We start from the raw sequence: 25,421 nt of genomic DNA on the forward strand, positions 1-25,421 counted from the left end.
TAGAAACATAGGTTTTTCATAAAACTGTCAGGATTTAGAAGACATCTTTATAGCCATTTATTCCATTTAGTCCTCAGGTCTAAATGGGTTAGTTATGTGACCTTTGTCTGCACAGGAGCCCAAGCTGGCCTTTGAAGATGTGGACGCCACGGAGCTCTATCCCTGTGTGATGTTCTACAGCAGTAACCCTGGAGAGAAGGTTTGAACCATAATAAACAATTAATGTAACGATAATAATGACATATAGTATTCTTTGCTTTAAAACAAATGTGTTTAGAAATCCATGTCGTACACCGCATCTCCAGTAGATAAAGAGTGCAGGGTTGCGCCCCGAAAATGGCAAGCTCTCAACGTGTCGCAGTGCGACGCGTTGTGAGCTTGTAGATCTGCTATATTCGCTATTTTGGGCCAAAAGTGCCCTCTTACGGGATTTCAGCCCCTGCCCCTCTAACACTCGATTAATGATCACCTGGGATGTGTCAGAATCAGGCAAATATTCATAAAATATTCAAGGCACTGATAAATATATGCACCAAATAGAACCACATAATATATACAGAAATAGTCCATACACAAAGCCAGTCACATAATAGACACAAGCATATACGTATATAGTATGTAAATTTAATGGAATAAAATACCATTAAAAGACAAGAAAGGTTTCAGTTTAAACCATGAGGAACCATTGTGTTGAGATAATGAATATAAAACATTTCTCTTTGCAAGAGGCCTGCGTCGTCGTCATCTATCTGACTGTGTGTTCCACCCACCAGGTGAAGATCTGCGACATGCAGATGCGCGGCACGCCCCGGGACCTCCTGCCGGGCGACCCGGTCTGCAGCCCCGTGGCCACGGTGCTGGCGGAGGCCACCACGCAGCTCATCCGCATCCTGCACCGCACCGACCACTGGACCCACCGCATCAACAACACCATGACGGAGCGCCTGCACAAGATCAAGCCCTGCTTCAGGGAGGCTGGGGGAGGGGGAGGAGGAGGGGGTCCGAGGCTGAAGAAGAGCCGTTCGGTGCAGAGTCGCGAGGAGCACGACGCGCAGAGGGACAGTCACGACTCGACGCCCGCCAGGTCCGAAGAGGAGAGGGGCCGCCACGGGCGTCAGCAGCAGCCGCACGGCCTAGGAGAGCTGTCCGAGCAGCATCTGCGGACGCTGTGCACCGAGGTGTGTGTGGCTACTCTATAGGCCCTGTCACTATTATTACTGTGCACTGAGGTGTGTGTGGCTACTCTATAGGCCCTGTCACTATTATTACTGTGCACAGAGGTGTGTGTGGCGCTACTCTATAGGCCCTGTCACTATTATTACTGTGCACCGAGGTGTGTGTGGCTACTCTATAGGCCCTGTCACCAGGGCTCGACAGTGCGACTAGGTACTCGCATTTGCGACTTAAAATATCACTGTGCGAGTTGTAAAATTCACTTTGTAGCACCGGTGCAACTACAGAATCCGATCTTTAAAGCTAAAAGTTGCGCAGTTTACATCCAAATGAATGTGTCACTCTCTCGGTTCTGCACCGTAACTAATCTCCCCCCCCCCCCCCCCCCCCCCCCCCACACCCCAGGGAGGGAGGAGAGAGAAGAGAGCGAGAGAGAGAGAGAGAGAGAGAGAGCACACACGTCTTCACCCCAGCGAGGGAGGGAGACGGAGAGAAAGGGAGAGAGATAGAGAAAGAGAGAGCTTTCCAGTCCTTAGCTTTTTTCTCAAATTGACCAGCAGAAAAGTGAGCAAACTATAATCCACATTGTTAGACAAAGTAGTGTGCCCTGAAACTTTCTTGGAAATGTGCATGTTGCCTGCAGTGGCAGCCAGCAGCGATGTAAGATGAGCCTGTGCATTTCACGGTTTTCACCCTATATAACTTGAACGCATAGGCAATCAAGTCAAGACCATTCATTGATGACAGCTGTGTAGGGGTGACGATTGCGTGATGCTTCTATGTACAGGATTCTATAGGTCACCACTTTTGGTGTGACACACACGGCTTCTGTTTCTGTTTACAATGCGTTGTCAACACGTGCTGAGTTGACAAAGATTGACAGATTTTGGAGAAGACTGATAGTTTATCCTTTAGTAATTAGGCTGTGGAAGTATTCACACTAGGCTACTTTTGGATTTATTGGGATTGGCAATTTGGGGAAAGGAGGAGGAGGAGGTGATCAAGCTCCACAAGACCACATTGGTAGGCTCAAGGCTGCATTTTTTTCCCTTTTTTTTCCTCTCGAGGGTGCATGGGATGATGTGAGCCTCTCCAGCAGGCTAGGGAGCCCCGCTCAGGTTAGCGGAAAATGACCGCGGTGCGGGTTGCCAGGTTTTTTTATAAGTAAAGTATTACATTTTTTTTTAATTAAATTTAAAAAAAATATATATATATAATAATATATTTTAATTTACGTCATATTTAGGGGAATTTTGACCTAATTTCTCCGTTCATTGTCAATGGCAAATATTGAGACGTGTGGGGACTAAAGCTGTATATAGGAGGGCCCTCATACACATTATTTGATAACCTTTCATCGTGCTCCTAAAATAATTTGTGTGCTACTAGATTTTTCAACTTAGTCGCACACGTGCTACTTGGAAAAATGCTAAGCGTCGAGCCCTGCCTGTCACTATTATTACTGTGCACCGAGGTGTGTGTGGCTACTCTATAGGCCCTGTCACTATTATTACTGTGCACCGAGGTGTGTGTGGCGCTACTCTATAGGCCCTGTCACTATTATTACCTCATTGTGTCAAATTGTCACAATTATATTGTCGATCACAGTTATTTCTATGACAATAATGAATCGTCCAGTACAGTACTCCTAGGTGTGGCCTGTGCTGGTGGTGATACTTTGTGTGATAACCTCCTAGGTGTGGCCTGTGCTGGCAGTGATTGGTGGGGCGGACGCGGGCCTCCGCGTGGGAGGCCGCTGCGTGCACAGGCAGACGGGACGGCACGCCACCCTGCTGGGCGTGGTGAAGGAGGGCAGCACGTCGGCCAAGGTGCAGTGGGACGAGGCGGAGATTACCATCAGGTACCCCAAGGGGCCAGGGCGGGGCGGGGGGTGGGGGGTGTTTGCAAAGCAGTGTTGATTTCGTCGACTAATAATATGACGACATTTTTTCGGCGACTACCTTTTTTTCACTGACGAAAACTAAATGAAAACGAAGCTATGATCACTAAAACTGAGACTAAATATATTGACCGTTTCGTCAACAAATACAAACTAGACTAATATGTTAGCAAGCTATTTTCAAATGACATGTGATATGAGACATTCTGCATAATGACTACTTTTAGTTTTGGTACTTTAAGTACATTTTGATACCAATACCTTAGTAATTTTACTCAAGCAAATTTTGATTACCGTACTTTTAGTTGTAACAGAGTAGTTCATTGCAGTATTGATACTTTTACTTAAGTAACAAAACAAAAACACATGTTTTTCCACCACTGGGAGATACAAGGCGTCTGCCCGACAGCAGATCGTAATTCAGGTGTTTACCTGGACATGTTTATGTTGCGCAGATGTAAATTGTACTGGCCTCATATGTCTTTTATTGTGCATTTGTCTCTTGTTTCATGTTTCTATGGCTTTATTTATATAATCTGTGCATGATGTTCCATTGTGAGGTATGTGGAACATGCAGTGCTGTGGCCTTAGGCATACGAATATCGTCCGTATAACGTCATGCCTATAGAAATTCTATGGCTTTATTTATATAATCTGTGCATGGTGTTCCATTGTGAGGTATGTGGAACATGCAGTGCTGTGGCCTTAGGCATACGAATATCGTCCGTATAACGTCATGCCTATAGCATGATGTTCCATTGTGAGGTATGTGGAACATGCAGTGCTGTGGCCTTAGGCATACGAATATCGTCCGTATACCGTCATGCCTATAGCATGATGTTCCATTGTGAGGTATGTGGAACATGCAGTGCTGTGGCCTTAGGCATACGAATATCGTCCGTATAACGTCATGCCTATAGAAATGTGTGAACGGATGCGTTGTAGTTGTGATTCCTGAACATGTGTTCACTTTATTGGCTGTATTAACTCTGCTTTAGCCTCTCCCATATCCTCTGCACTGCTTCTTCTTAATCATAAAAAACGCATTACCATTACTTTATTTTCACCCTTTATGTCCATCCTCCCCACAGTTCATTCCACCCTCTCTGCATGGTTCAACACGTTGGCTGCGTTATAAATGAATCTCTTAACTCCCTGCCGGTGTTTTCACTAACCTTTTAAGAAGAACCACGGCTTCGCAATTATTGTGCCTCCATTTCATGAAAAATAAATCCTGAAAATAGTCCCATCGTTTGTGTTTGAGTTGAAAAATCCACCACCACGACCGCGGCGATCCGAAACAACGCCACAGAACAGAGCGAGATGGATGCGGCCATTACTCACCGTAGGCAATGCATTGAGCCTCCATTTCCCCAGAAGCCCTGGGAATGGAGCTGTGTTATGAACACATTACCGCAGGGTCTCCATGGAACATTAAATTAATTTTCGTTTCAAGTGGCATTAAAAAAGTCTGATGTGATTAAACCTGCAGAGACCCTGCAGGTTTTATTTATGTATTACGGCATTATCCTCTGCATTTTTTATTTACACATTACCTTCTCTTGACTAGCAGTTGACATCCTTCCTAAACCTCCACCCGACTCTCACAGACCACTTTTTTTTTTTTTTTGCCTTTGTCACGCATGCTTTTCTTCGCCTCTCCTGTCCTCTCCCTTACTTTGTGTTTCCTTCCCTTTGTCTCTTTTTTCCACTCCCTCCTTCGCTCTTCGGCGTCTACTAAAAAGCTTCCCAACTTTCTGGTCACCTAGTGACACTCCCCTGTACAACCTGGAGCCGTGCGAGCCGCTGCCCTTCGACGTGGCGCGCTTCCGCGGCCTCACCGCCTCGCTGCTGCTGGACCTCACCTACCTCACCAGCATCCACGAGGACGCCGCTGCCAAGCTTAGCGCGCGACGCCACGACAAGAAGCACCGCAGTGCGCCGCCCGCCACGAGCGGGGGCGGAGGCGGTCACGAGGTGTCCCCCGGCGACGACAAGGCGGACGGCGAGCGCTACCACCGCAACGAACACAAAGAGAACGTGGGAGAAGGAGCCACCACCGGCACCGCACCCATCGATATCGTGTCCCCTGCCGCCCCCGCCTCGGACCTGCGCGTGTCCCACAGCCTGGAGGAGGTCAAAACACTCGCCACGTCCAACTCCAAGTCCGAGAGCGAGATCTGCTCTTACGCCTCCAGCAGCCCGCAGCATCATCATAACGCTCCCGAGGGAGCGAGCGAGGCAGTCTTCGCCGCCACGGCTCTGCACACTCCTGCGGACGGGAGCCGCAGCAGGAAGGGCCACGAGCACGGCGGCTCTCGCAGCCACGAGCCTTCTCCTTCGTCGTGTGCCGCCACGCAGTCTGAGATCCACGCCGTGCAGCTGTCCTACCTCTACCTGGGAGCCATGAAGGCCCTCAGCGCCCTGCTGAGCTGCAGCAAGTATGCTGAGCTGCTGCTCATACCAAAGGTACGGCTGTCTCCAGTCCCCTGTCCCCTGTCCCCTGTCTCCAGTCCTCTGTCCCCTGTCTCCAGTCCCCTGCTCTTTTCAGCAGTAGTTCTGCTGCTCATACCAAAGGTACGGCTGTTCTAAGGCGGTCAAACATGAGACAGAAAAGGCTGCCATACTGAATTTGGAGATTGAGCCACGCAATGTGTATTTCATTTTTTCTCATTTTAAAAGGGTCAGATTGATATTTAGGCAGGGGGGTGGTTTCAGGAAGCGAGTTGAGGTTTCAAATAGGGAAATAACAGGGGGATGGATCAATGGGCAACTGTAACACATCTGAAATAGTATAAAATATAGCTGACCAAAAAGACTTAGCTGACCAAGATTAGCTGGAGCCTGGTGGCATCTATCGCACATTGGATCGACATCATCATAAATCCTGGCTAACCCTAACCGTGGTCCAGTACACAGCCCTTAAACATAACTCTTTACCATCTTCTCAACGTGAAGGTACAACCAGAGACGGCCCCCAGCGGGCACAACGCAGACCTCAACGCCGGGCCCACCGGCGGCGGCGCTGGCACCGCGGGGGGCGCGTCCTCGCCGCCCGTGTGCCAAGAGGAGGTGGAGATGCGCGCCGCGCTGCAGTTCCTGATGCGTCACATGGTGAAGCGGGCGGTGATGCGCTCACCCATCAAGAGGGCCCTGGGCCTGGGCGACCTGGAGCGGGCACAGGCCATGATCTACAAGCTGGTTGTCCACGGGCTGCTGGACGACCCCAGCGGAGGAAAGGCCAGATCTGGTGAGAAGTTACACTCCTCTATATACTTCATACACAGGGCAACTGGTGGCCCCGGGGGGCCTCATACAGTACACTCCTCTATATACTTCATACACGGGGCAACTGGCGGCCCCGGGGGGCCTCATACAGTACAGTCCTCTATATACTTCATACACGGGGCAACTGGCGGCCCCGGGGGGCCTCATACAGTACAGTCCTCTATATACTTCATACACGGGGCAACTGGCGGCCCCGGGGGGCCTCATACAGTACACTCCTCTATATACTTCATACACGGGGCAACTGGCGGCCCCGGGGGGCCTCACCTACAGTACAGTACACTTAATGGAGAATTCCATGCTAGAGGGCTTTCTTACCTTTATTTGTAGTTGTTACGTCCCCACCAAAGAGGTCCAGGTGTTATTTGTAGTTATGTCCCCACCAAAAAGGTCCAGGTGTTATTTATAGTTATGTCTCCACCAAAGAGGTCCAGGTGTTATTTATAGTTATGTCTCCACCAAAGAGGTCCAGGTGTTATTTGTAGTTATGTCTCCACCAAAGAGGTCCAGGTGTTATTTATAGTTACGTCCCCACCAAAGAGGTCCAGGTGTTATTTGTAGTTATGTCCCCACCAAAGAGGTCCAGGTGTTATTTATAGTTACGTCCCCACCAAAGAGGTCCAGGTGTTATTTGTAGTTATGTCCCCACCAAAGAGGTCCAGGTGTTATTTGTAGTTATGTCTCCACCAAAGAGGTCCAGGTGTTATTTATAGTTACGTCCCCACCAAAGAGGTCCAGGTGTTATTTGTAGTTATGTCCCCACCAAAGAGGTCCAGGTGTTATTTGTAGTTACGTCCCCACCAAAGAGGTCCAGGTGTTATTTGTAGTTGTTATGTCCCCACCAAAGAGGTCCAGGTGTTATTTGTAGTTACGTCCCCACCAAAGAGGTCCAGGTGTTATTTGTAGTTGTTATGTCTCCACCAAAGAGGTCCAGGTGTTATTTATAGTTATGTCTCCACCAAAGAGGTCCAGGTGTTATTTGTAGTTATGTCTCCACCAAAGAGGTCCAGGTGTTATTTATAGTTACGTCCCCACCAAAGAGGTCCAGGTGTTATTTGTAGTTATGTCCCCACCAAAGAGGTCCAGGTGTTATTTGTAGTTACGTCCCCACCAAAGAGGTCCAGGTGTTATTTGTAGTTGTTATGTCCCCACCAAAGAGGTCCAGGTGTTATTTGTAGTTACGTCCCCACCAAAGAGGTCCAGGTGTTATTTGTAGTTGTTATGTCCCCACCAAAGAGGTCCAGGTGTTATTTGTAGTTACGTCCCCACCAAAGAGGTCCAGGTGTTATTTGTAGTTGTTATGTCCCCACCAAAGAGGTCCAGGTGTTATTTATAGTTATGTCCCCACCAAAGAACTCCACGGCCAAATTGACGTTAATTTAGGGGTCCGCGGGCCATGAAAAAGATTTAGAAGACATTTGTAGAATCGTCCTGGGGTCTAAATGGGCTAATTCCCTCCCTCAGCATGGAGAAGCGAGCCAGAGGGCGAGGGGGGGACAGAGGCCGTGGAAGGCGGTGAGCAGCAGCAGCTGGCCCAGACGCCGATCACCACCAGCCCTTCTGCGTCCAGCACCACCTCCTTCATGAGCTCCTCCCTGGAGGACACCACCACCGCCACCACGCCCGTCACCGACACGGAGACCGTCCCCGCCACCGAGTCTCCGGCGGGGGTCATGCCCCTGAGCCTGCTCAGGTCAGAGGTCAACACAGCCAGCCACACCGCGCCGACGGTTCTGTTTCTGCACTTGATTGGCCTTTTGGCTGAATATTCCGGTCATTTAACCCATTTTGGGCGGGAACCCCTTTTGGTGTTTTAAGCAATTACGTTATACTTTAGCTTTTGAAAAATAGCAGATCTACAAGTTGTAGGTCTGTTATTTTTGAAAAATCGTGTAAATGTGGCACAAATCTTTGAATATATATTCTTTCAGAGCGAACATTTTTAACTCAAATCTTTGCTTCTGGGAGGTCCCTGGAACAACATATTTTCAGATGGGGGTCGGTGGCCATTTACATATAATTCTAGGGGTCCTTGACATGAAATAGTTTGAGAACCACTGACATAGAAACATGAGGTTTTCAGAAAACTGTCAGGATTTAAAAGGCATTTGTAGAATCGTCCTCAGGTCTAAATGGGCTGTTGTCTGCAGGTACAGGCTTTAGTTTAGACATACTATTGGTCCGACAACCTACCTCACACCCTAACCTAACCATAACCGCAAGCACAGAGCAGTGCATGTTCGACCGTTGTTTCCGCATGTTGGTCCGTTGGTGTGTCTAATCTGCATGTGCGTTGTCTGCTTTTGGCGGAATTCTCCGTCAATTAATGTACTGTTATCGATACATAAATGTCTTGCTGAAAATTAACTTTTAACACTGACTGCAGTGTACTGTAACTACTACTGTAACTACCCTCTAACGCCACCCTGTGGCAGTCAACATGTTAACTGTATTGCTTTTTATAACATTATGAATTGTGCATTGGTAATTGAGGTCATTAAACCTAAAATAAAAATAAAAGAAAATTAAGGTCATGCTACCTTTAAAGACAAAACTGCAATGTTTTGACCCTATAAGTCTTCATCAGGCAAATGTTATAATGACAGAAAACAGAACAAATATATACAAAAAAAATCATGCATATTTAACACCTGGGAGTGGGAAGGAGCACAGCAACCTAAACCAATCCCAGGGCTAGAACCTGCATGTCCCTCCCAGCGCCCACAGAGGAGAATTACGTGCCTGAGCAGAAAACTTCAGAAAAAATCAAGTACATCTGATAATAAAAGCATTAAAAGACATGATTTTGATGATAAGGATTAAAAACACATACAGAATGAGAGGACATCCAACATGACAAAATGTGTATAGGTCTATCCATGATTGTGTTTTGTTAATGTCCCTGGTGAACACCTGGCCTAAATACAGGCTAATACTGAATACATTGTTCTGTGAACTATGTACAAGCACACGCTAATACTGAATACATTGTTCTGTGAACTATGTACAAGCACACGCTAATACTGAATACATTGTTCTGTGAACTATGTACAAGCACACGCTAATACTGAATACATTGTTCTGTGAACTATGTACAAGCACACGCTAATACTGAATACATTGTATACATTTATTTTTTGTTCTGCGTAGGCAAATGTTCTCCAGCTACCCGACCACTGCTCTGCTTCCAAGCCGCCGGGCCCAGACCCCTCCCGTGTCTTCTCTGCCCACCTCTCCCTCTGAGGAGGTGGGCCGCAGGCAGAGCCTCACGTCCCCCGACTCCCAGCCCTCCAGACCGCAGAACCGAACATGTAAGTGGAATTCTGGAACACTCACCATTACACAGCACATACACACAGGTGTGTGTATGAACGGCCGCCGTGCATTTTCAGAGCATGTTTATTGCTCGCAATCTTTCGTGAAGGGCGCTCTTATCATCATACATCATAATAAGTCATCTCATTCTGGCCAATCACAATTTGCGACCTCACTTTTACACTCTAGTTTCTTTTACACAAACACTCAAAACTAGTCATAGGTCAATTACAATCCTACACAAGAAAACATAACAAAATACAATTTTAATTGGTATTCATCTCATATTAAATATCTAGGTGTGAATTTGCCCAAGGACCTGTCACAATTGTTTGACGTAAATTACAAAGGTGCAACGGAAAAGATGTATGATGATTTTGGCAGGTGGAGCGTGCTTCCTCTCGATTTAGGTGGCAGAATAAGAGCAGTCAAAATGGTAATTTTACCCAGATTACTATACCTTTTTTTGTCACTGCCAGTGGAAATACCTTTAAAACAATTCAGGGAATGGAATAAACATATCTCACGTTTTATTTGGGATAAAAAAAGGCCAAGGGTGAAACTTTCTACCTTACAACTGCCCCGAGAGAGAGGAGGCATGTCTCTCCCATCTTTAAGGGACTATTATCTAGCAGCTCAGCTAAGACCCTTGGTATATTGGTGTAACCGACCCTACATTGCAAAATGGAAAAGCATAGAGTTATCCCTGATGGATATACCAATACAGTCACTATTGGGTTGCACTGACAGAGAGAAAGGACTGTTTCGGACGAGGAGTCAGTGGGTAAATTTATCGTTCAAAATATGGCTGGAAGTTGTTAAACGCTTCCATCTTCAGAGGGAGGCAAAACTTTTAAGTTGGCCAGCATATGACCCTGACTTCATACCAGCAGTATTAGACAATAGGTACAAACAATGGCACCACAATGGCATCACCTCTATATGTACTATGATTAGAAATGGAGATATTGATAGTTTTGAAAACTTAAAGCAGAAATATGGGTTGGCTAACCAGGACTTTTATAGATACTTGCAGGTAAGGGATTATTTTGGTAAAAAGGTAAAAGGGTCTACTCCAGGTATTACAACAAGTCTAATCACTATATTTACAAATGCTTATGGCTCAGGAAGTAATAGGGGTCTTGTAAGTAAACTATATAATGGACTTATGTCGTTGAAAAAGGATTCTACAATATATGTGAAAGAGCGATGGGAAAAAGAGATGGGCATTGATATAAGTGATGAAGTATGGATGAATACATGGAAAACGCAATCAACGACCACTAATTCCTTGATTTGGAGAGACTTTTGTTGGAAAAACCAGATTTGCTTCTTTATTACTCCAAAACAGAAGTCCAAACAGACTGGCAACCATATGGACTGTTGGAGAGAATGTGGAGATACAGTGGTTGATCATGCACATGTCTTTTGGTCTTGTCCTGTAATTCAACCGTTTTGGAAGGAAGTGACAACACATCTCAAACATTATGGGTTTTGGAATAGATGATACATTCACATCTTTGTACCTAGGACAACTCCCAGATGGGCTAAATCAGGATGACTCCTACTTACTTAAGATTTTACTTGTAGCAAGCAAAAAAGCTATTACAAGAAATTGGTTACAAAAGATTTGTCCTACTGCTGACCTATTTATCAACATTGTGAAACAACTACATCTCCTAGAACAGATGACCTATTCTTTAAGACTGCAAAAAGAGCTGGGTGAAAGAAGATGGGAGAAATGGATAGAGTATTTAGCTGGGGGGGCGGATATAGAGTGAATATGGGCTGTGTCTTTCCGGTTGTCAATGAATCCAAAAGTCTGTATTGTTGTTGCTTGTTGCTGTACATCCCATGACCTCATTTGTTTGTTTGTTTGTTTTTTTTTGTTTTTTATTATTCTGTTTCTTCTGTTGATGTTTTTGTTTTAATGTATGCCTTGTTTGTCTTTTGTGTCTCTTGCATATTCAAAAATTAAGAGTTAAAAAAAAATAAAAAATAGTCATAGGTGGTGTTTGCAACACAATGTTTGTGTTTACACAAACCCTCAAAGCTGGACATAGGAGGGGCTAGCGCCCCTCAAAAATACCATGACTAATTTGTTTTTTTATTATTTATGTATTATTGAATTGGAAAAAGAAAATAATAATGAAAAAATTGAAATCAGCGATCCGGTTTGATATCAATAATAAAGCTTATCAGACGGAACATTACGCCAGAAGCAGTTGCTAGTTGGATTCCTTATGACGGAACGTTCCGCCAGGAGCAGTTAATTTGTTAAGAGTATTCCATTTCAAATCGCACTGGATAAATAAAGCAACTGTGTTTAGTGGCTCAATAGCAACTCCCTGTGACCGCGCATCTAAAATATGAATGCTTCTAAAGACTCTTAGCCAGTGATGAATCCGATCAGCGCGACCACCTTCACCATTGCTGTTTTGGGGAGACGAGGAGGCGCTCTTCTTCTACAACCAAATAGAATGGTGGTGAACGGTGGCGGTCGCTGAACTATCGCCCCTTGCGGCTGGCGGGGGTTGAGCTAATAATGTGTCCGCCCACCTCACGTAGATACGGGTAACCCAGAGATTGCGTAACCCGGAGATTGCGTATCTGGCTTTTCAATCTCAGTGGTGTATAGCCAGCCAGCCAGCCATCTAATGGTTGTGGATGATCTGTTTCCCCAGCCCTGTCAGACCCCAGCAGCAGGCTGTCCACATCGCCGCCTCCCCCTGCCATCGCTGTGCCCCTGTTAGAGATGGGATTCTCTCTTCGCCAGATCACCAAAGCTCTGGAGGCCACCGGTGAGTCTGGCTCACTAGCTTCTACACTATTATATGAACAGTGGTTCTCAAACATTATCATTTCCCCCCCACAGTTTTGTATTTGTATTCATAAGGGTACTGTTGGCAGCTGGATAGACCACAAAGCAAGCAATATCCTGACACCAACACCATGAGTGAGCAAACGCCATTAACCTTGTCAAGATCCTGGCACCAAAAGAATATGACTAGTACATAACCATAACCTACCCTAACCATAACACTCTGCAAGGGTCCAATTGGTTACTAACTATGAATAATTGAGCTCGAGACCCACCGGAAGTAAATTAGATTTTAATGTAATAGGGACCACCATGCACAGGGACCACCTGTACTTAACCCCTTCCCTTTTCTCTCTCTCTTCCCCCAATATCTTGGTGTTTGCCTATTAGTAAAGGCATTCTATGGATGGAAACTAAAATCTAAATTTGTTATCAACACTGTTGTTGATGCGCCAGGCGCTCAGGGAGAGGCCGACGCCCAGAACATCACGGTGCTCGCCATGTGGATGATCGAACACCCCGGGACAGAGGAGGAGGACGAGCCCCTCTCTGGAGGAGGAGGAGGAGGAGGAGGAGGCGACGGGGGCGACGGGGCCGACGGGGCCTTAGCCTCCAGCGGAGGAGGAGGAGGAGGAGGAGGAGGAGGCGGCGGCAAGTCCCTGGAGAGGAGCTCCTCCTACCTGTACTCTCCTGGAGACGCTGCCGACATGGAGGAGGGCTTCAGCGAGAGGTACTGTACATTGAAGTTCTCAAACTCTGCCCGAACCAGACACGACGTTTTCGGGCCGGGCCGGGCCCAAACATTATGCTAATTCGTCGTGATTTTTCCATGATCTTTTCTTTTTTCTTTCTCTTTTTCTCCTTTTTTCTAAGAGTGTTATTATAATAAAAATAGCAATTCTGTTATTTGTGTAATGTGTATAGCCTACATGTATGTATTTATTATGAAGAGGGTTGCGCTATCGGCGATTCACTTAATTGTGACAGGAGGAAGACGGAGGAGTGGACCTGGCGGAAGCACGCATACTGACTGCGCGCAGGCATGAGAGAAGTGAACGGTGGGGTGGTTGTTTATACCGCTGGCTGGCCTCTGGTTCGCGGCGCACCAAATGAGCTTCAGTTCATATGCTAAATGTTTTATAAAATCAATCGGATTATCACACGATAGCTGAAGCGTCAGGTTTTCGTCATGTTGCACTGAGCTATCTCGTTAACCCAGCTGGCTGCGATGAATAACCTAATCAGACATTAATCAACGTCATATAGTCACCAACCGATCCATATAAATGATATAATTCTGTAGTGTATGATGACCACACAATGTTACAGTCCACTGCAGGCTACAGGCTATTTGATTTCCAAAATTATTAGTATTATAACCGCCGTCTCTCGGTGCGGCGGCGCGCCTCGTTAAAATAACAGATCTCTAAGCTGTCGAGACACGCCATGAGCGGTGCGTGGATGGTTTGTAAACTTTGTAGGCTATGTTTGTTCTTTTGGACACCGAACGGGGACGATACTTGGGGTCTTGGACATAGCTGCTTCACTTCAGAGGAAGCTAAGGGGAGCTACTCACCACCACTGGAAATGGAATCCATTAGAACAGGGGTTCTCAACGTTTTTGGCCGGGGACCCCCGGAAATGCTTTGGCAACGTCTCGGGACCCCCGCCCCGCCCCCTCCCGACCCCCAATATAAATTGACTGCTACAATAACCTTAACCCATTTTGGGCGGGAACCCCTTTTGGTGTTTTAAGCATTATGTTATAATTTAGCTATTGAAAAATAGCAGATCTACAAGCTCATAGCGCGCAAAATCGTGAAATATTTTTGGGGACCCCCCAAAATAATTTGGCGACCCCCCGAGGGGTCGCGACCCACGGGTTGAGAACCCCTGCATTAGAACAGGGGTTCTCAACGTTTTTGGCTGGGGACCCCCGGAAATGCTTTGGCCATGTATCGCATGCAACTAATTGTAAAATTACTTTTAATATAATATATTATATTTTATATATTTTATATATAATATATTTTAGTCTAGTTTTTATTTGTTGACGAAATTGTCAGTATATTCAGTCTTAGTTTTAGTCATCATAGCTTAGTTTTCATTTAGTTTCCATTTAGTTTTAGTCGACGAACATTTTTCGTCTTAGTTTTAGTCGTCTTAGTTTTAACACTGGTTCCAGGTCTGAATGGGTTAAAAGTCTTTCTGTGTCCTTGGCAGTCCTGAAGGGGAGCAGGAGAGTCCGTCCGCCTCCAGTGGTCCTCCTCCCACCAGGGGGCGCTCCGCCGTCAGCAGGAAGCACCGCTTTGACCTGGCCGCTCGCACGCTTCTGGCCCGTGCAGGTGAGAAGCAGTGTTGAATTTAGATTTTAGTACATTTTAATTTAGTTTTAATAGTCATATTTTAGTCATCTGAAATGTTTTAGTGTTAGTCTAGTTCTAGTCGACTAAATATCATAAGATTTTAGTCGACTAAATGTACAGTTGATTTAATCGACTAAAATGTATTTTGGCGGGCCTTGATGCTGTCGTAATGACTGATTTTAGACTTGGTTACAATAGCCGATCCACAAGCTCACAACTGAACTAGAGGTCAGCATGTGTGGTACCTGGCCTTACTGCAGTCATGCCAGATTCTGGGTGGGAACCTCTTTTGGTGTTTTAAGCATTATGTTATACTTTACCTGTTGAAAAATAGCAGATCTACAAGCTTGTAGATCTGCTATTTTTGAAAAATCATGAAAGTGTGGCGCACATCTTTGAATATATATATTCTTTCAGAGCGAACGCTTTTAACTCAAATCTTTGCTTCTGGGTGGGTCCCTGGAATAACATATTTTCAAATGGGGATTGGTGGCCAATTACATATAATTTGTGGGGTCCTTGACATGAAATATTGAGCACCACTGATACAGAAACATGAGGTATTTCAGAACTGTCAGGATTTAGAAGACATTTTTTAAATGTGATAGTGAAAAGTGATAATACTCCCTAGTATAGACTGTGCTAACCATATAAGGAGTTCCTCCCTGTCCCCAGTTAACCCCTGGGGGTCAAAAAACCTTGGCTGGGTGGCCCAGCCTTCATCCAATCATGATGAAGTGGGGGCGGGCCTTATTGTGTGTGCTGTTGGTCTGTAGTGTGTGCATGTGCACATCTTGTTACCGGGGGGGGGGGGGGGTTCCAAATCACCCAAATCACTGAATGCTCCTTTAACCGTTGGCCCGTTGCTCTTCCAGCCGGCCTGTACCGCTCGGTCCAGGCCCACCACAGCCAGTCTCGCCGCGACGTCTCGGCGCTGCAGCAGCAGCAGCAGCAGCAAGACCCCGGCGCCCTGTATGACTTCAACCTGGACGAAGAGCTGGAGATGGACCTGGACGAGGAGACCATGGAGGCCATGTTCGGACAGGACCTGGCCAGCGACACGGACATTCTGGGAATGTGGATCCCGGAGGTACTGGACTGGCCAACATGGGTGTGTGTGTATTTTAAAACGGTTAATTAGGCCAAGCTGGGCCGCTGCCTGTCACACTAACCCCACAACGCTTTATGCCTGGTCCACTGACCGGATAGCATGTCTCATAATACGTGCAGTGTTGTTTTTGGCAGCAAATTTCTATTTTAGTTTTAGTCATAGTCTTTGGAATGAAACTTCATTTAGTTTTAGTCATATTTTTAGTCACCTGAAATGGTCTAGTTTTAGTCGGCTAAATGTCATGAGATTTTAGTCAACTAAATCTACAGTTGATGTAGTCGACTAAAATGTATTTTGGCGGACCTTGATGCCGTCGTAATGACTGATTTTACACTTGCTGAAAATAGCAGATCTACAAGCTTGTGAGCTTGTAGATCTGTTATTTTCCGCATGAAACCAATTGTAAAATGACTTGTCTTTTATATATACTGGATGTCTTGTCCACTAGTCCCTTTTAGTCTAGTTTTTATTTGTTGACGAAATTGTCAATATATTTAATCTTAGTTTTAGTCATCATAGCTTAGTTTTCATGTAGTTTCCATTTAGTGAAAAAAGGTAGTATAGTCGACGAACATTTTTCGTCATAGTATTAGTCGACGAAAACAACACTGCATACGTGCATGCTAAACCACTGGTTCTCTGCGTGGGGGCGGGGGGTGGCGGGAACCACCAGGGACCACCAGGGACCACCAGGGACCACCAGGGACCCCCAGGGACACCCAGGGACCACCAGGGACCACCAGGGCCACCAATGGGTCTCTAGCTGAATCTGAGAAAGTGTACAAATGGAACCATTTTGTACACCATCAGGGTTAAATGAACCCATTTGGACCTGAGGCAGATTCTAAAAATGGCTTCTAAATCCTGTTTTATGAAAAACCTTTATTCAATTTATTATTATTATTTTTTTAAATAATGTTGCTGCTATATACTGTATATGGCACACAGGTGTTCCCTGTTTGAATTGATTGTGTTTTATTCCAACACAAATTATTTTTTAAAGTCACTTCATAGTTTCCAACATGTTACATTGTCACACAGGTGTACAAATGGAAGCGGGTTCCATTTGTACACCTGTGAAACAATCCGGGAAACAATCCAGGGGGAAAAAAAAGAAATATTTTGCTAGCTTACCTTGCTCTCGATTTAATTTATACGATACATGATCCAAAAAGCGTTCATATTTTGAACGAGAGGCGGATGAGGAGCAGAAATGAAGCGCTAGTATATCCATCAGATAAAAACCACGGAGAGCACCCTGGATTAGGAGAGACGAGGCATTCTTTCTGCTGGGTGTGTGGTTGGACCCCAGACCATTTGGTCTGCTGGGTGGGTGGACGGACCCCAGACCATTTGGTCTGCTGGGTGGGTGGACGGACCCCAGACCATTTGGTCTGCTGGGTGGGTGGACGGACCCCAGACCATTTGGTCTGCTGGGTGGGTGGACGGACCCCAGACCATTTGGTCTGCTGGGTGGGTGGACGGACCCCAGACCATTTGGTCTGCTGGGTGGACGGACGGACCCCAGACCATTTGGTCTGCTGGGTGGGTGGACGGAACCCAGACCGTTTGGTCTGCTGGGTGGACGGACGGACCCCAGACCATTTGGTCTGCTGGGTGGGTGGACGGAACCCAGACCGTTTGGTCTGCTGGGTGGGTGGACGGACCCCAGACCATTTGGTCTGCTGGGTGGGTGGACGGACCCCAGACCCCAACATAGAGAACCAGTGATCTAAAAACACTAAACGGGGTAATGCTAAACGTGCATGGTGACATTTTAATTCTCTTATACAACACACAATATGTTCATACATGCATGGTGAACAGATTTACTAAGCGATAATAACGCTGCCTTCCTCCACATTTGCACAGTAGCTCCCAAGCCTGACATCCATAAGATTTTGTTTTATTTATTCTTAGTATTACTTTATTGTCTTAACCCATTCTGAACGGGAACCACTTTTCTGTTATACTTTAGCTATTGAAAAATAGCAGATCTACAAGCTCATAGCGCGGCACCGAGTGCTATGAGCTTGTACGTCTGCTATTTTTGAAAAATCCTGAAAATGTGGTGCAAATCTATGAATATGTATATATTCTTTCAAAGTGAACGTTTTTAACTCCAATCTTTGCTTCTGGGGAGGTCCCCTGAACGACATATTTTGAGATGGCGTTTGGCGGTCAAATACATATAATTCTGGGGCTCCCTGACATGAAATAGTTTGAGCACCACTAACATAGAAACATGGGTTGTTCAGAAAACTGTCATGATTTAGAAGACATTTATAGAATCATTGTAAATAGAATATCTAAACACGTGCATCTTTTTACAATGGTGTTATTTTTCAGAAAGGAAGCCATTGAGAGTTAAAATGGGTCCTAATGCTTCCAACTCAAGTATAATTGTAGACATTGGACACATGGAACTGAAAGGCCACGCAACACAAGAAGCTGGAGCTAGCATGCAATGAAAAACAGATTGAATTGCGGTTCATTCATTTGTTGTTGGATGAATGATAATGAATGACGACTGGCCGCTGATTGGATGTTTTGAATATATTTATCGTGTTGTCCCGAACATAAGACGACTCTGATTATAAGACGACCCCCCCATCATGTCAAATTGTCTAGTCCCCGATTGTAATACAACCTCGTTTGTTATTTCCATTGGGGGAATAATAAACGTTAGTCTTATTGTCAGGCCAATAGGGTATTAATGACCTTCAATGCAAAAAGGCCCTCATTGACCCTGTTGTGTTTTTTTACTCATGGCATGACTGCTTTTCTGTGTTTTTGAACCCTATGACAACTCTACTGATTTTGTGTCCCGTCTGTCCGTGCGTGTGTGCGTGCTCGTTGCGCTTGTCTTTGTGTGTGTGTGTGCGTGCTCGTTGCGCGTGTCTTTGTGTGCGTGTGCGTGCTCATGTCTTTGTGTGCGTGCTCGTTGCGCATGTCTTTGTGTGCGTGTGCGTGCTCGTTGCGCGTGTCTTTGTGTGCGTGCTCGTTGCGTGTGTCTTTGTGTGCGTGCTCGTTGCGTGTGTCTTTGTGTGCGTGTGCGTGCTCGTTGCACGTGTCTCTGTGTGCGTGCTCGTTGTGTGTGTCTTTGTGTGCGTGTGTGTGCTCGTTGCGCGTGTCTCTGTGTGTGTGCGTGCTCGTCGCGCGTGTCTCTGTGTGTCTCAGCATGTGTGCGAGACGGAGGAGCGTGACGAGGTGGTGGTGTGCGAGCTGTGTGAGGCCAGCGTGGCCAACTTCAACCAGCACATGAAGAAGAGCCACCCGGGCTGCGGCCGCAGCGCCAACCGCCAGGGCTACCGCAGCAACGGCTCCTACGTGGACGGCTGGTTCGGAGGGGAGTGCGGCAGCGGCAACCCGTACTACCTGCTGTGCGGCGGCTGCAGGGAGAAGTACCTGGCCATCAAGTGCAAGGCCAAAGTCCCCGTCGTGGAAAGGTACATATAGCTACCAGTGTTGAACTTGTTTTCTGGCAGCAAATTTTTATTTTAGTTTTAGTCATAGTCTCTTGAATAGTTTTCATTTTAGTTTCAGTCACATTTTAGTCACCTGGAATGCTTTTGTGTTAGTCTAGTTTTAGTCGACTAAATATCATAAGATTTGAGTCGACTAAAAGGTATTTTGGTCGGATTCAGGCCCTTCGCCTCCACACTATCGGATTCAGGCCGTTCGCCTCCACGCTATCGGATTCAGGCCGTTCGCCTCCACGCTATCGGATTCAGGCCCTTCGCCTCCACACTATCGGATTCAGGCCGTTCGCCTCCACACTATCGGATTCAGGCCGTTCGCCTCCACGCTATCGGATTCAGGCCGTTCGCCTCCACACTATCGGATTCAGGCCGTTCGCCTCCACACTATCGGATTCAGGCCGTTCGCCTCCACGCTATCGGATTCAGGCCGTTCGCCTCCACACTATCGGATTCAGGCCGTTCGCCTCCACGCTATCGGATTCAGGCCATTCGCCTCCACACTATCGGATTCAGGCCCTTCGCCTCCACACTATCAGATTCAGGCTGTTTGCCTCCACGCTATCGGATTCAGAAAAATACATGTATCAGCTTGTTGTGTCATGGCCCTTTATTTCTATTTGTATTTGTTTATTTAGACGGGACAGTGCATATTAATTGACATTACATAAATGCAATGTAAATACGCTGGATTTAGCAAAAACGCAAATTTTCATCCGCAATCCCCACATGAAAGGACATTAGGAAACAAAGCATTTAAAACATACATACACAAGGAAAGTACAAAGGTGAAGTGCATCTATGTAATTTAGCAGCGTTTGAAGGGCAATACAGATTTGTAACTAAAGTAACTTGTGCATAAGGTACAGTATTGTAACAGTTACCTGTGCATAAAGTGCAGTGTTGCTTTTAAATAATACAGGATTTAAGTAATACAGGATACGCTGTCAAAGTGCACTGGACTATTAGACTATACATGGTCACAGGTTTGGTTGTCGAGTAACCTTTTTTTTTGTACTTATTAAAGATTGAATCTATTAATTCTATATGTTCCTCTTTTCTACACAATTCAGATACAAAGGCCAGGCTCCTGACCTCTTGGGGAAGCAGGACAGTGTGTATGAAGGTAAGACTTCTGACCTCCTGGGGAAGCAGGACAGTGTGTATGAAGGGAAGACTTCTGACCTCCTGGGGAAGCAGGACAGTGTGTATGAAGGGAAGACTTCTGACCTCATGGGGAAGCAGGACAGTGTGTATGAAGGGAAGCAGGACAGTGTGTATGAAGGGAAGACTTCTGACCTCCTGGGGAAGCAGGACAGTGTGTATGAAGGGAAGCAGGACAGTGTGTATGAAGGGAAGACTCCTGACCTCTTAGGAAGCAGGACAGTGTGTATGAAGGGAAGACTTCTGACCTCCTGGGGAAGCAGGACAGTGTGTATGGAGGGAAGACTCCTGACCTCTTAGGAAGCAGGACAGTGTGTATGAAGGGAAGACTTCTGACCTCATGGGGAAGCAGGACAGTGTGTATGAAGGGAAGACTCCTGACCTCTTAGGAAGCAGGACAGTGTGTATGAAGGGAAGACTCCTGACCTCTTAGGAAGCAGGACAGTGTGTATGAAGGGAAGACTTCTTACTGTTGGACAGACTTTGAACCTACCAACACTGCCGGCCTTACCAGACTTTCCTCCGAGGTGGAAGTTACATGCTGGATAGTCTGCCGCGAGGTTACTCCGTGGTGGGAAATAAATAAATAATACAAGTACGATATAATACAAGAGAATGACAGCTTGGCACGCACTTTTATGTTTTGTAGAAGAGGCAAACTAATATATTGTTTATGCCGTTTATTTTACATGTGTACAGTGTAAACTTGAAACATTATTGTACTGTAAAAAGGTCTCTTTTCCCTTGATCTTTATCTTTTTTAGTATAATAGATTAATACACGTTAATCAATTTAGAACACACCCAAATCAAATAATACAAATAAGTGTTCAATCAATCAATCATTCAATCAAAGCAAACGGCATAAACAATGTTAGTTTGCCTCTTCTACAAAAATAAAAGTTACTGTTGCGTCATTCTCTTGTACTTGTATTATTTCCCACCTCAGACGGAGGACAGTCTGGTGAGACCAGTGGTATTCTGTAGTGTAGGGTAGGCCAATCAGATGCAGGCGGGGCGTTACCATGTCCATGCTCGGACGTAGAATAGATATACGCGGTTGTCCAGAACCGCCCCAAAAAGGCCTCTGCCCGGGATCTGGACAGGGCCACGGCCTGCCCAGTGTTCATATACTGTACTGCTCTGACATCATTCTGACGTCTGCATTGACTCCATATTTGGGCATGCCTTAATGGTTCCATTAACTTAGATTTTACAATATAAATTGGGGGTCTCAGAGATAGAAATGCCATTAAATGAGGGACCGTAGCCTAATTCAGGTCAAGCTGGGGGTCCTTGAAATGAAAATCACTGCTAGAGCCGTAAAAACATTCTCTTATGGGAGGTCCCTGGCATAATCCGTGGGATAATTAGTGTCAATTTGGGGTTCCTTGACATGAAGAAAGTTTGGGAACCAGTGCCACTGCTCTACATAACTCTATGGTCCTCCTGGTCCTCCTACAGAAGACTGGGACATGCTGGACGTGGATGAAGATGAGAAGCTGACGGGCGAGGAGGAGTTTGAGCTGCTGGCCGGTCCTCTGGGTCTGAACGAGAGGCGGCTGGTCCCCGAGGCCGTCCAGTTCCCAGACAGCGACCCCCTGGGGGCCTCTGTCGCCATGGTGACGGCCACCAACAGCATGGAGGAGACCCTGCTGCAGATCGGTGAGATACAGTGCTTCTCAATGTGGGGGGGGGGGCTAATTAGTTTACATTTGCGGGTCCTTGACATGAACGTTTGGGAAACACTGGGTAAGATATGTCCGTTGTCGGGAAGAAACCACCTGACTCCAAAAATGTTCATTTTTCCAGGAAATCCTTATATGGATATTAAATGCCTTAAGTCCTGATTTAGATGAAGAGTTATTCACGTTTTACGATTTTCGATCTGATCGGCTAAAATGGGGGGGAACATTTTGGATGACGTCCCAACCGGAAATAACATTGAATGTTGCGCAACAGACGCTCCCAGCCTGTGGAGCGATGCGATCGGTTTTGATATCAATAAATCTCCGTCCTTTTATTAATCTCCGTCCTGGGCGACGAACGTTACTACGTTGATGGGACGGAGTACTCCGTTCTTGCCGCTCGGGGTGTTAAGCATGCGGCCGTGTGCACGTCGGATCGGGATGTAGGTGTTTCTTCCATGCGAGTACCAACCCCCCCGTTATAATGATCGGTAAATAAGTACTTTTAAATGTTTTTTAATCAAATCTCCTGTTTCTCGTGGATGGCTCAGGTGACCTTAATACCTTTTTCACGAGATATACAACGTTTGGCATCTATACGGTTAATAGGACAAGTATACTCGTCTAACTCTAAAGCATCGAATGTGTTAACATTGTTTGTGGTGCCGTGCTGTGAAGTCCACACCCACAACACCAGAGGGAGTTCAACAAACCATGTGCAACCCAGATTCGGCACAAACAAGGGACTAAATTAATTTCGCTCCTATGCCACCAAAATGTGGAACGCCTACAAACAGTCATTAACCCATTTAGACCCGAGGACGATTCTACAAATGTCTTCTAAATCCTGACTGTTTTATGTCGGTGGTCCTCAAACATTTTCATGTCGTGTCAAAATTATATGTAATTGGCTGCCAACCCCCATCTCAAAATATGTTGTTCCAGGGACCCCCCAGAAGCAAAGTTTTGAGTTAAAAATGTTCGCTCTGAAATTATATATATTCCAAATTTGCGCCACATTTTCACGATTTAAAAAAAATAGCACATCTACAAGCTCGTAGCGCGGCACTCGCATAACATAATGCTTAAAACACCAAGAGGGCTTCCCGCCCAGAATGGGTTAAGACATGTGAATCCCTTGACTCCTTCAAAACCGCTCTCAAAGGACACCTACGGACGGCTGCAATTCGAAACTGGCCCCCATAAAATCTGAATCCCCCACCCACCCCTTTTCCCTCTCACTGTATGTTTCTTTTCCCTTTTTACCTCTCTGATGATTTCCTGTTTAGACTATATAGAAGTGTATATTCATACGTCTCTAATTGTTTTGATGAATTGAACAAGGTGGACACTCTTGTAAACAAGTGTAATACTTTATGGTGTCGTCCACTCACAGTTGACAGTTTTTTTTTGTATTGAGTTGTACTTGAAATGTACTGTAATTCTGCAAACTGTTAATAAAATCAATCAATCAATCAATGCTGTCCTCTCCAGGCTGCCAGAGCTCGGTGGATAAGAGTTCGTCGGGCAGGGTGACGCTGGGTGAGCAGGCGGCGGCTCTCCAGAACCCTCACGACCGAGTCATGGCCCTGAGGAGGGTGACTGCCGCCGCACAGGTGCTGCTGGCCAGGACCATGGTGATGAGAGCCCTGTCCCTGCTGTCTGTCAGGTAGGACCATGGTGATGAGAGCCCTGTCCCTGCTGTCTGTCAGGTAGGACCATGGTGATGAGAGCCCTGTCCCTGCTGTCTGTCAGGTAGGACCATGGTGATGAGAGCCCTGTCCCTGCTGTCTGTCAGGTAGGACCATGGTGATGAGAGCCCTGTCCCTGCTGTCTGTCAGGTAGGACCATGGTGATGAGAGCCCTGTCCCTGCTGTCTGTCAGGTAGGACCATGGTGATGAGAGCCCTGTCCCTGCTGTCTGTCAGGTAGGACCATGGTGATGAGAGCCCTGTCCCTGCTGTCTGTCAGGTAGGACCATGGTGATGAGAGCCCTGTCCCTGCTGTCTGTCAGGTAGGACCATGGTGATGAGAGCCCTGTCCCTGCTGTCTGTCAGGTAGGACCATGGTGATGAGAGCCCTGTCCCCAGGTACTCTTTCTGTGTGTACTTTTAACATTGGTGGTCTTCAACCCTTATTCATGTCAAGGCCCCTATTATTTATTCGGCATTTGAGCCACGGAACCACCATTTGTGACCAAACTTGACACACAGTAAGTCAGTTTTATACAGTTTTATACATTTTAAAAATAGCAGAAAAATCGTGAAAATGTGGCGCAAATGTATATATTAACTCAAATCTTTGCTTCTGGGGCCGGGTTCCAGGAACAACATATTTTCAGATGGGGGTCGGCGGCCAATTACATATATTTGTGGGTCCTTGACATGAAATATTGAGCACCACTGCATGATATAGAAACAGAGGTATTTCTAGAAAACTGTCAGGATTTAGAAGACTTTTTTATTTATTTCGACGTCAGGCCTAAATGGGTTAAGAGCGTCTGCTAAATGCCTAAATTGTAAATTGTTAGCGTGACTGATTTGTCTTTCTCCTCTCGTCTCCTTGTCTGTGTGTGTCTGTCTGTCTGTCTGTCTGTCTGTCTGTCTGTCTGTCTGTCTGTCTGTCTGTCCTGTCCTGTCCTGTCCTGTCCTGTCCTGTCTGCCTGCCCTGCCTGTCTGTCTGTCTGTCTGTCTGTCTGCCCATGCAGCGGCTCCAGCTGCAGCCTGGCGGCCGGTCTGGAGTCTCTGGGTCTGACGGACATCAGGACGTTGGTTAGGCTGATGTGCCTCGCGGCGGCCGGCCGAGCGGGCCTCTCCACCAGCAGTCCCCCGGCGGCGGGGGGCACGGGGGGTCCAGAGAGGCCCCGCGGCGCCGCCAAGGCCAGCAAACCCATCTCATGTCTGGCTTACCTCAGCACGGCTGTGGGCTGTCTGGCCTCCAACAGCCCCAACGCTGCCAAGCTGCTGGTGCAGCTCTGCACTCAGGTACAGTGCTGGTGTTGTTATCCCTATGAGAGATGGTTACAGGGTGGTTTTCCTCCACTATAAAACTAAGACGAAAAATGTTCGTCGACTTTCTCACTGACTAAAACTAAATAAAAACGAATCTATGATGACTA

General features: G+C 46.4%; 1 protein-coding gene across 6 annotated transcripts in view; it reads left to right on the forward strand.

Annotated features, from left to right (window-relative positions):
* Positions 1 to 25,421, forward strand: part of herc1 (HECT and RLD domain containing E3 ubiquitin protein ligase family member 1) — a 138,916-nt gene that overhangs the window by 68,430 nt on the left and 45,065 nt on the right. For 3 of the 6 annotated variants that reach the window (XM_079496111.1, XM_079496115.1, XM_079496113.1), the window contains exons 37-52: positions 116 to 199; positions 774 to 1,178; positions 2,871 to 3,034; positions 4,819 to 5,542; positions 6,032 to 6,323; positions 7,826 to 8,054; positions 9,512 to 9,672; positions 12,361 to 12,477; positions 12,954 to 13,227; positions 14,721 to 14,842; positions 15,739 to 15,974; positions 19,155 to 19,423; positions 20,527 to 20,579; positions 22,081 to 22,281; positions 23,799 to 23,973; positions 25,011 to 25,287. In XM_079496111.1, the coding sequence (XP_079352237.1) occupies positions 116 to 199; positions 774 to 1,178; positions 2,871 to 3,034; positions 4,819 to 5,542; positions 6,032 to 6,323; positions 7,826 to 8,054; positions 9,512 to 9,672; positions 12,361 to 12,477; positions 12,954 to 13,227; positions 14,721 to 14,842; positions 15,739 to 15,974; positions 19,155 to 19,423; positions 20,527 to 20,579; positions 22,081 to 22,281; positions 23,799 to 23,973; positions 25,011 to 25,287 (3,783 nt within the window). The remainder of the gene's footprint in view (positions 1 to 115; positions 200 to 773; positions 1,179 to 2,870; positions 3,035 to 4,818; positions 5,543 to 6,031; positions 6,324 to 7,825; positions 8,055 to 9,511; positions 9,673 to 12,360; positions 12,478 to 12,953; positions 13,228 to 14,720; positions 14,843 to 15,738; positions 15,975 to 19,154; positions 19,424 to 20,526; positions 20,580 to 22,080; positions 22,282 to 23,798; positions 23,974 to 25,010; positions 25,288 to 25,421) is intronic. The other 3 variants (XM_079496114.1, XM_079496116.1, XM_079496112.1) reach the window with 2 other exon arrangements.

This window comes from Electrona antarctica (genome assembly GCF_951216825.1).
Source record: "Electrona antarctica genome assembly, chromosome: 3".
Taxonomy (NCBI): domain Eukaryota; kingdom Metazoa; phylum Chordata; class Actinopteri; order Myctophiformes; family Myctophidae; genus Electrona; species Electrona antarctica.